The 12,395-nt window shown below is 39.7% G+C and overlaps 1 protein-coding gene across 2 annotated transcripts in view; it reads right to left on the reverse strand.

Annotated features, from left to right (window-relative positions):
- Window positions 1-487: 487 nt before the first annotated feature.
- LOC108708637 (homeobox protein Hox-C4) overlaps window positions 488-12,395 on the reverse strand; it is a 97,048-nt gene continuing 85,140 nt past the window's right edge. For both annotated transcript variants that reach the window (XM_041582584.1, XM_018247552.2), the window contains exons 2-3: window positions 2,287-3,263; window positions 488-1,819 (exon numbers count right to left, since the gene is read on the reverse strand). In XM_041582584.1, coding sequence (XP_041438518.1) covers window positions 1,476-1,819; window positions 2,287-2,836 — 894 coding nt within the window. In that variant the 5' untranslated portion in view covers window positions 2,837-3,263 and the 3' untranslated portion in view covers window positions 488-1,475. The remainder of the gene's footprint in view (window positions 1,820-2,286; window positions 3,264-12,395) is intronic.

Consider the following 12,395-nt stretch of genomic DNA (forward strand, 5'->3'; position numbering starts at 1 on the left):
GCCTACCTGAAATGTAACATTCCTCTGGCAGGGCAGATAGGACAGGTCAAGAAAAACATCTCCAAAACCGAGCATTCAGCCCTGTGCATAGAGAAGGGGCTTTTGTAGGGTCAGTCCTGTTTACATTTGGGAATGCTTTACACAGCTCTGCCAAGGGTACAGACAAAATCAGTGTACAAAGCAAAACTCCCCTTCAGCAGCAATGATCCTCTTAGATAAACAACCCCTCAGTCTTCCTAGCAGCCCACTCATATTTTGTTAAAGAACACATAGATACATAAAGAAATGAATGAAATAAACAAATTGAGGTGAGGTGTTTTTTTGGTTTTTTTTCGAATTTTTATTAAACTCTACTCGGAATGAAATCCAATGTATCATCTAATAGAAAGTGAGAATATCATGCTCACACAGCACAGAAGTAATCCTAGCTACACAGTAATAAAAACACAGATAGGCCAATAACAAAATAAATATATATATATAAAAAATAAATAAATGTAAACAACAATTCGCTCAGTCATTTCAAGGTTACATCTGTATATGCACAAAGCAGCACAACGTGTGCAGTGCTAGGGGGATGTATATTCCCCCATCTCCTGGGATTGTGATATTGCAAAGGGAATATAAACCCCCCGCACCTACCTATATCTCTCTCCAACCGTGGCTCACATGTACAGCAAAATAAGCAAATAGACTGGCAGGTAGAACTCAAGCACACTCACTGGTTTATTGAACACAGAGACGGTCACATAACACTGGGACTGTTTATAGCAATTAGGATTACATCAGAGTCTCACCTTTAAAAAAAAAATATATATTATTATTATTATCAATAATAATAATAATAATATTAAAAATGAAATTGTACGACACTTTCCACAACAAAAACAACGAGCTAACTAGCCGACATGGAAACTTTCTTTCAATATCTCCCCAATATTATTATTATTTGATTTGATTCACGCCACTTTCTAGCTCGTGTGCTGCAATCTGTGTCTTTGAGAAGATCTGCACATAGTAATATTCTCCTTATCGTTTTATACCAAAAAATTCGTCCCACTTCGATATTTTTCATCTACAACAGACTAATTTTAAATATTTAAAGGGAAAATTCACAACCCTGTATTTTTTTTTTTTTGTCATCTTAAGAAAGAAAAAAAAAAATCACATAAAACTGAACATGTTTCCCTCCCATCCCATCCCAAAAATACACAATAAATAAAGACAAACTGGCTTTATAAAAAATCAATAGAAGAAAAGAGAAACACTGTACAGAAAACCTGGCTCCATGCTGGCTGGCATGCATTTAAAGCCTTTATATGATGACCGAGAGACTTCATGGTTTTTTTTTTTTCCAACGCACAAGCAACGAACATAAAAAGGAATACATCTAAAAGAACCAAAATATATATATGTATATATTAGATTCTATAAATATTCAGTCATCTGTTTTGTTGTGTGTGTTGCCATGTGTTTTATAACCTTGTAATATCCTCTCGCTGATCCTGAGTGGAGCTTTGCGATAGATCCTCGCTGGCAGCAGCGCTAGACGCAATGATGTTGCTGGAAGCATTGGAAGAAGCGTTGGATCTGACTTTAGTGTTTGGTAACCTGTGGTCCTTTTTCCACTTCATCCTCCTGTTCTGAAACCAGATCTTGATCTGCCTCTCGGAGAGACACAGGGAATGGGCAATCTCAATGCGCCTTCGCCTGGTCAGATATCTGTTATAGTGAAATTCCTTCTCCAGTTCCAAGACCTGCTGCCTGGTATAGGCTGTTCTGGACCTCTTGGGCTCACCCCCAGTGTAATTGGGATTCACTGAGAAAGAAAGGAAAAGATCAGACAGGGATGAAGGGGAAATAAAGTGAGGGAATGGGCATGGGGATGGAGATGGAGATGGGGAGAGGGGATAAGCAAAGGCACAGGGATCACACAAGAGGGAAGAGACCACATAAAAAGCCTTTGAATCCACTAACGATCCAGGTTTCTGTACTCTATTAAGAAGGGGGTTCCCTAAGCTCCAAAGAGGCTGAATTATTTATGTTCCCCCTCCAAAGCTTCTCCCTGACTCTCTCTCTCACACACACACCACATACAGATCTGAATGAGCCACATGGCTGAAGCAACCCAGACAGGCTTGGCTATAAAATTTATGGTGGGTGTAATTACCCATTGGAAGTCGTAAATCCAGTTCAATTGTGCTAACCCAAAGACTTGAGCTTTAAAGAGGGAGAGAGAGTCAGAGAGAGAGAGAGAGGGGTTAGAGGGAAGCCAAAGTTTCCTACCAGAACTGACGTGTATTTTCTTCATCCAGGGGTAGACTATGGGCTGTTTGGAGGCAGTGCTGATGGGGTGCTCAGAGCTGGGTGGCTGGGTGCAGGCTGGGGGTGCAGGAGAGGGAGAACTGGAGCTGCTGTTGGAGGCAAGGGATGGGGTTGGGAGCTCACACAGCTGAGATTTGCCTACAAGGTGGTTGCTCTGGGGCTGCCCATGGAGCCTGGGGTGGGCAGCAGGGTTGGCCGGTGCCGGGAGGCTGGCACAGTTGTACTGACGCTCTGGGTAAGCAGTTCTTGGCGGGTACAGGTCCTGCTGGTGGTGCTGAAAGGCAGGGTCCCTGGAGCGGCTGTAGTACTCCGGACTGTGGTCTGGGATATAGTTATTTTGCGAATATTCCTCGCATGGAGGAAATTTCGGATCGATGTAGTTAGAGTCCATCAAATACGAACTCATGATCATTAATTTCTGGAGTGGAAAATAATTTTTCTCGCTTTGTCGTTTTTCTGCTCCATAAAGCCCTCCTACTAGCTGGCGACCCCGTAAAGTTACTTTCACCATGTGACTCCGGCAGCCAATCACAACGTGCGCTCAGGTCCCCGGATAAGGAACCAGAGGCTCATTCCAAATGATTTTTCTCCTTCCCTTGTTTGTTGTTCTGTTGCCTTTGGTGGAGCAGTCCATAGGCTGACATGGGGCTCTGTGCACTTGTGCATGCTCATAGGGTTGGGACATGGAGCATTGGGTTGGCATGAGCAGGTAGGACTTTGCCCATTCCATGGATCCCAGAGGTGGGTGGATACACACACACACACATATACACACACATATACACACACACAGACACACACAATAATCCCATGTTACCAGATGGAGCACCAACCTCTGCCCACATCTCAATCGCTGCTGCTGCTGCTCTTCTGTCCATTTCTCCAGTCCAATGTCTATGACATTCATTAGATGGGCATCAGCCATGTTTCGCTGGGCACTGCAATGAAAAGAAGAGAGAGATCAAACACTGAGCAATGAAATAAGGTGCAGTTTTTGTATTGGGTCACTAGCTGGGCTGTTTAATACAGGAATCTCCAGCCAGAACCCATCAATAAACCCAGGATTCCAGGAGAATCTCATTGTAATGATTTTCTAGAATCCCCGCTTGGCTCCCATTGGGATGGAGGCTATAATGTGCCATGATTAAAGTTACAAGAATGCTCTGACTGTATCTCAGCCCTAGCCGGGGAAGCAGAAGAACATGTCAGCACCCTGTGCAATAACTAAGTGCTTAGGATTGAGGACCTAGGAACCCAATGCAATTTTCATTATAAAAAAATAAACCAACCCTATAGTTTCTCCTTAAGTAGACAAAAATGGCTGGAGAGGGACCCTTGTTATTTTCCCACCAAGCAGCTCCCCCCCCCTCCCCCGTCCAACTTCCAGCAGATAATATAGAGCTCAAAAATCCCAGGGAATTTATGTAAACATTTCCCAGCAAAGAGCTATTGCAATTAGGTATTTTATCAAGAGCTTAGATTAGACATTAAAAATGGGAGAGGAGAAATCTGATTGCTCCCTTGTTCTGCCTGATAACAATTATAGCACGGAATCATAGCTTGCAGGGGCAATGCAATATTTTACTTGATAACAATAAAAGTGACACATAAAGTTAGCTGTTTATGTTTTATTTATTAGCCTAAATGTGCCAGCGGTGTTGCAGGCTTAGGTTCCTTGTAACAGCTTTTATAGGGCAGTAAAAAGCCATAAATCACGCAGGAGGAATGGTTTAGAGTCTTTGCACTGGTTGGGACCTGCTCTTTGCGGTGGCTGTTCAGTCTTTATAGGAAATGTAATAATGCCTTATTTTATGATTATTTAATCTGCACCTTTAATCCCCTCCCCTCCCACCTCCTTTTTATAAACCGACACGCGAGAGAGGGAGAATCAAACAGGATTGCCCCAGTGTCTTGTGACAGACAATAGCTGGGTACAAAGAGGGATGAATGCAGAGATCCATTTGGGCAGGAGCTAGAGAGAAGTCTGTAGCATCACCCATATACCCCCCTAGAGACGAATCTGTGGCTCAGAACTCACACAAATTCGATTCTACAGGGTGCATATAAGCGCCTCTTATGGTATCTGCTAGACCAGGGATCCCCAACCTTTTGAACCCGTGAGCAACATTCAGAAGTAAAAGGAGTTGGGGAGCAACACTAGCATGAAAAATTTTCTTGTGGTGCCAAATAAGGGCTCTGATTGGCCATTTAGTAGCCCTTATGTGGATTGTCAACCTACATTGAGGCTTTGTTTGACAGTGCACCTGTTTTTTATACAACCAAAACTTGCCTCCAAGTCTTGAATTCAAAAATAGGCACCTGCTTTGAGGCCACTGAGAGCAACATCCAAGGGGTTGGAGAGCAACATGTTGCTCACGAGCTACTGGTTGGGGACCACTGTGCTAGACTCATGGGGATATAGATAGATTAGATTAGATTAGATAGATAGATAGATAGATAGATAGATAGATAGATAGATAGATAGATAGATAGATACTAAATAGAAACCCAATATACAAGGTTAACGAGATTGAATTATTATGTATTCATATTAATATTACATACAGAGGTATATAATTACTATCTGATTATAGACAGACAGACAGACAGACAGACCGACAGACAGACAGACAGACAGACAGACAGACAGACAGACAGATAGATAGATAGATAGATAGATAGATAGATAGATAGATAGATAGACTGATGCTAAATAGAACCCCAATATACAAGGTTAACGAGATATAATTATAATATATTCATATTAACATTACATACAGAGGTATATAATTAATATCTGATGATGATAGATAGATAGATAGATAGATAGATAGATAGATAGATAGATAGATAGATAGATAGATAGATAATAGATAGATAGATAATAGATAGATAGATAGATAGATAGATAGATAGATAGATAGATAGATAGATAGATAGATAGATAGATAGATAAACGATCCCATAGGTAAAGCCCCTGTTAAAGCCCAGATATGGAGACATCCCCAGCCAGATGTAAGAGCTGGAGGAACACCTTGCAGTTCTGTCTCTTAAGCTCACAGAAAGCAGGGAGAAGGGCCAGGCTTGTTTCATGCTGATCATGTGTCTGGAATTTAAATCTTTTGTACTTTTGTGCAATGTGCAACCCAGTAACAAGCCAGACCTTCCCTAGTGACACTGCAACATTTTCTGCACAATATTTACAAGGCTAATGGAATCCTAGTGCTTCATGGTGTTGGCTCATGGATCGTGCCAAAGTATTCACAGCCATTGTATTGTCTATACAGGGGCAGGAATTAAATGGGCCTTGTATTTTGCACAGCACTATAGCGTATTTTCTATGGCACCAACTATCGTTATTTATAATGAGCCATTAGCTAAGCTGCTACTTAATATCTTCCCATATTTCCATATCCTTAATATCTCCCCACCTTGTATCTTCGCCCATACGTGGGTAAGGGTAGAAGGTCAGGGGCAACGCAAACATGTTTCTGTAAATTCCTTATGTGTGGTACCTCAGTCCTTCATCTAGGCCTGTAACCCTGGGGCACCCTTTTCTCCCAAATAATCCTGTATCAATGGGTTACCCCCTTATGTCAGCTGCTCCTGTCATTCTTGGGGTAACTTATACAAATGTAGAGGACACGATTCTCCAATCTTTGCCTCAACACTGAATTACTACACTTATTTTCATACATGTACCTGTCTGTACCATTTGGTATAGTGTGTGCCTGTATGTAGAAATCCTTTAGTTTGTTAGTCAATTGGCATCTCTAAAAAAAAGTAGCAATCTCTCATCTATCCATTTATCGTTCAATATCTTTCTAAATAGAATCTATATATCTATGTATGTATTGGCCATATATCTATTATCTATATTTCTTGAATATTTTTTTTCAACAAAAGAAAATGTGTGACTATAAGTATTTATATCTATGTAACACTGTACAATTAGTATCTATCAATCAGTCTGTCTACTTATGTATCTATCGCTTTGTCTCTATCATCTCTAGCCATCATCTGTCTATCTACTTGCTTGTCGTTCTGTCTGTCTATTGGTCCATACCACTATAGCTGCTGAGTTTGAATGGAAGCAGGGGAAGGCAGAGAGGCGGCTCATTAAGCTTCTAGCTAGGGGCAATCAGGGGATGATACACAAAGAAAGGGAACAGGGCAGAAATGGAGGGAGATAATTATGCCCCGTTTGTAGCAGGCCACCAAGCTAAGAGTTAAATCCTATTCTCAGCATATTCGCTGCGACTGTTCGCTTTTTTCTGCTGCACTGGAAGGCGAGCAAATATCTGATTGTAGACTTACTGGGACATTTTAAGTACAAAGCATGTTTCTTTGACAGTTCTGGAGAAGAATAACCAGCCATTGTCCCTCAGGGTTCACTGAAGGTGCTATTACCATACTGACCGTTTTGCTAACCTACACTACACACCATTAGCAATCAGTGCATGCTCGGGAGAATGAACTACCACTCTCTGCCTGGCTTCTTTGTAGAACACATCAGCTCGTTTCCCCACTAATAACCATTTGAATATATACCTCTCTCAGGGTGTATCTTACACTTGTGCACTTGCCTTATGAGCTCCTGATCACAACACTAGCTATTCAGCTATTCACATTGTTTTATATATATCAATGTGAATAGCTAAATGCTAGTGTGTGTGTGTGTATATATATATATATATATATATATATATATATATATATATATAGATATAGATATAGATATAGATATAGATATATAGATAGATAGATAGATAGATAGATAGATAGATAGGTATTAAAGGCCCCAATGTGGGTCGAAACATTGGATGCACAGTGATTATACAATAAACATGTCTTGATTGATGAAAATCGTGTGCTGTCCATCCTGAATGAATATATATATATATATATATATATATATATATATATATATATATATATATATATATATATATATATATATATATATATATATATATATATATATACATACATACACACACAGACACATGCAACAAGCACATTTTTGTATATTATGCATTACAATAATTGTGTTTGCCCTAAATGTGTTAGCCAAATGAACCCATCTATTTGCATTTAATAAAGAGAAGAAACCAAATCATCAATTTTCTTTTTCAGCTGCCTTTTCTTTCTCTTTCTTTCTTTCTTTCTTTCTTTCTTTCTTTCTTTCTTTCTTTCTTTCTTTCTCATATATTCATGTATATATACAAAAATAGATAAAACTAATCTAGTTTATATAAAGTTTATATGTATTGTATGAATTGTAATTACCCTGAGAGACATACAGATATCATACAGGTTACACTACCCTTACCTTTTTTTCTATTTGTTTGTTTGTTTAAATGTGTGTATATTATTTTGGCTAATGTAATGAGTGTGCAATGTTTTAAACCATTATATACCATAAAAAGATTGTACTGTTGAAAACTAATAAAAATTGTCAGTAAAAATAGATAAAACTGAAAGCTTGTGAAATTGAATTTTCTTCCCATCCAGAGAATAGAGAGCTTTTTTTTTTTTTATCTCTCTCTCTCTCCATCGTGTCCCCCCTTTTTGGAAAGTGCACGCATTTTAATACCGGTTAGACAGCGTGACCTGAATTTCACCTCGGTTGCTTGACTTCCACCAATAGGTCACTGCCAAAGATTATTGATGGGCAAACTCCATTGAAATCTGTCTCAGCACAAATGGCCTTTAGATCTCAGAGCTAGTTCAATAACTAGTTATAATGTAGAAGGGAAAAATTGAACCCACAGGCAAAGTAATCCGAGGTTTCATTTTTATGCTGAGAAAATGTTAATTTTTTTTCTCGCTTTTTTTTTTAACATAAAAAAAAAAACCCTAAACAATAAAAGTAGGATATACCCAGGGCTCTGTGAAGCTGCTATTTAAATGTACATTGCAAGTGCCTGCTGTTGGTACACGGACAATGGATGTTTAGTTCATGAACTCTGCTAAGATGAAGTTTTTCGGTATCTTGAGTCACACCCTGACATTCGGCGTGTCCCCCAGGTACACACAACACACACAAACGCACAACACACTCACACACATATATTCTCACTCACAGATTTTTTTTGGGGGGACAATTCGGAGGCGCCTGTGCAGAGGTAAACAAGAAACCCTCTTTTGTCTTGGCTGCTTCATACAACAAAGAGGAGCCCACAAAATGAAAAGATACCACCCAACCGTTTGCATTTGGCATCGCGTAAAATACAGGAGGTGTATTCTTCACAATTATCCTTGTCATTTCATTTGTATATATCATTATGTATTTGGTCTTTGCATGGTATGTAAATTGTACGCTGACATTTTAAAAAACGGAATGTACAATGCAGGTGAGCAGCTTTCTATAAATATATAATATATGTGTGTGTGCCAGGTGTGTGTGTGTATTCAGTCTCATTTGAAAATGTACATTTGCTTTTGTATTTCTACATATTAGTGCTGCATTTCTTCTGCACACTTTGCTTGGGACTGGAACTATCCAGCAATGTATTAATATACTCTGTAACACTTTGTAATCGCCAGGGTTGGCAACAATGTTTAGGTTTTGAGTTAGTATCCGGCATTGTCACTGGCTTTGATACATTTGTAAAAAAAAAAAAGTGTTCTTGTTATTAGTTTGAAAAAAATGGATACAGGATGGCTAAATGGTACCTAGGTAATTTATCTTTAAAAGTACTATATATATTAAAGCTTATTAGAACTCCCCTGGGTTTGATCACAAAATAAATATTTTATCATATATATATATATATATATAGATGTATGGTGCTCGCATACCATCAGCCACTACCTGTACAGGTTAGATTCATATTCTTACTATACACAAAATATAGATTTCACTTACACTCATCCATTGTGTATTTAGTTCCCCGGCTTGACAGCAACTTAAATGCAGTAGGTGACTTCTGGCCCTTTGGGTTAAATAAATAATTGATGTAATAACTAACTGGGGCTTCAATCTAAAGTGGCCAAATTGCTCCTACTGTCATAAAACATCCACATGTCCACCATGCAAATACAAGGGGGTTTTGTTGTGCCCACTATCAGCCTCCCCAAATAGCAGCCCTTCCATAATCAATACCCCATCTGGATGACAGGGTATATTGCCTCTCTGTCCGAAAGGATGAAAAGCTGCAATTGAAACACAGGTTACAAAAGAGATGCTCTCTTTTCTATTATTGGCAGATCAGGCAATTGGAAATCAATGCAGTGATATAGTGATTCCCCCACAATGTGTAGGGAGTGATCAGACCAACTGAGAGGGCAAGCAAAGGTCACCTGTGCTGGTACCAGTAGCCAAATCTTGTTATAATAATGTGATTGGGTTTAGGAAGCTGTCTGCTGCCCATCCCTGCACCCACATGTGCCCTTGCAGCAATACTGTGGCCATACAGTGGCACATGCAATCTTGCGCAAACTGGTTGGAGCTATTGAGTAATACATCCTAAATACATCTCCAAGTGCCTATATATATATATGTGTTTATAACCAGTGCTCCTCTCCCTGATATCTTGGAAACATTTCTACCCATTGTTATATCAGCAGCTAAAGGGCATGCATCTTGTCCGATTTGTTTCTATAAATCATAGAACCTTTAAATACTGTCAAGGAGATTTTCAGTTGTTGAACTTTAAGCTTTAAGATTTGGAGTGAGTCTCCCTGAGCTTCATACACATCACCCTGCTGCACATTGTCCGATGAATATATGGCTGCGGCTTAAATACTACTGATTAGCGAGTAAGAAGAGATTCTCTCCAGCCTTGTAAGTGGCTTTTCTGATCCTTCAGTGGCTCAGATGGCGAACAAATCTGGATTTAGTGGAGTTTTATGTTCAGCTGAAACTATAAAGGGGATATGGAGAGATAACAAGAATCTAATCACTGCCTTTTTTTATATATAGAATGGGAGCAAGGCAACAAGTGAATATAGTTATTAGGATTCAGCCAACATCTGTCACAGCCTGCGAGTACTTTGGTTACAGGGCAGAGCAGCGAGGAATGAAATAAATACCCTGGCCTGGGGCATCAGTGCAAGGAACAAATCACCGTCCTTATTACATAAAGTGCCCTGTAATTGGGGCCATTGTGATTGGTGAGAACTCATAACTGAGCATCAGGGGAATATATATATATATCGGACCCCAACAACACCAAGGCGTTTTAATGGGATAAATGGGGGCAATCTTTTATACCTAGTGGGATTTTCTGCCTTCCTATAAGCAACCAAATACAATTCGTGGTTTCTATTCAGTCATTTATATACGTTATCCCACAGACACTCAAGCATGGCTGGGAAAATGTTTTATTGTGGCAATTCAAGAATGCTTAGAAAGCCATGCAATAAACATACAGTCGTTTAATATAACAAACAGGATAGCAACAGGTGCCAGTGTGAATGTCTGCCCATAATGGTATCAATTTACTATCAGGGAGTATGGGTGCTGGGTGCTAGTGGTGTGCAAACGTTGTGTGCTTTGCATGTTTGTTAACGTGAGGGACATACAAAGGCTTTGTATGTATATATATTTTATTTTTAAAGTGATGCTTGTGCACGCAGTGTTGTATGTTAGAACAATACAACAATAGAATAAATAAGGTCGATATTCAAACTAAATAAAAGATAAATAAACGATATAGTTACACAGTGCACCATAATGGATGGATGGATCTCCCTGTCCCATAGAGCTTACACTTTAAGGGGGTTTGCAACTTACATCAGCAGGAGGATAACAAGTGCTGCATTGTGAGATGTTGTAAATGTGTGCTGCGCAAGGGGCAAGTAAGGGTTAGGCAGGTGTGTAGGATATGGAGTGGAAACTGTGAGTAAGGAGTAAGTAAAAAGTATGGCATCATGTGGAGACGAATACAACTATCAGCAATTAAGGGTGCTCCTCCTTACTCCTGGGCCAATTATTATTCATATTTATTGCACGTGTTGTTAAAATATTTACTGAGTTTTCACTGGTCTGGGAATTATGTGTACACGGTGTGAAAGCTATGTTTAAGGTGTGTGTGTTTGTGAATTATGTGTATGTTAAGTGTTTTTAGTATACAAAGCTGTAAGAGGTGTATGTACTTGGCAGAGATAATGACAGGTGTATATTGATGTGCTTTATGGGGTGCCTAAATAAGCAATGGGGAGCACAGGACAGAGCAGGCGATATTGGGCTAGGTCATTGTTATGTTTCCACAGCGTCATCAATAAACCCGTGTGTGTGTGTCACCTCCAATCTACAGACACATCGCCCACTTCTGCGCCCACGTTCATAATGTATGCACAGATTGACTGATCGCTACCTGTCCCTGATTTATATGTTGTCAGAATTATTTCTACGGCTGGAGACTCGGAATGAGCTTTCAGGGAAGACAAGAAGCAACACAAATATAGTTTTTTTGCCATTAACTCTGTGACCTAGAAGCATTCTCTAAATAGCACGGCGCTTTCTCATTTGCAGCCACACGAGCATAAAGGACATTTGGAGCTGGAGGTGCAGCATGAATTTGGGTTACAGCTGCCTCCCTCTCCCCACAGCCAGATGTTTGTTCTGATATCAATAGCTAATAGCGCTGCCCTACAACTGAGCCCACAACACAGATATTTTAAGCCTGTAATGATTCTCAATTCACTTCAAAGCATTTTTTTCTTATGGAAATGTGTGTATATGTTGGGATGGATTGTGTGTGTGTTCTGGGCAGTCTAGTGGGAAGAAGATTTATGTGCTTATGTAAAATGGATCATTTAGGTCATCTATTTACCGTATTTATGAAACACAAATAGGCAGAGTCAAATAAAGGAATTTTAGAAAGCCAGGGGGCACAGGTGTGTGCGGACTTATTAGGCAAAAAAGGGGCAGGTGGGCAAAGAAATTCTCCATTATTAATGAACAAAAACAACAGCAGGGCCAATGAATGAAACAGGACTTCAGATCAAGTTGCAATGAAAGTGTCAGCTCCTGACTGTCACCTTTGAATGCTCTCTGCTGCCTTTCTGCACTCCGAGACTGTGTGTTCTTCTACCTTTTGTCTAAAATAAAGTCTACAGTT

Source organism: Xenopus laevis, chromosome 2L (genome assembly GCF_017654675.1).
Source record: "Xenopus laevis strain J_2021 chromosome 2L, Xenopus_laevis_v10.1, whole genome shotgun sequence".
NCBI classification, from domain to species: Eukaryota; Metazoa; Chordata; class Amphibia; order Anura; family Pipidae; genus Xenopus; species Xenopus laevis.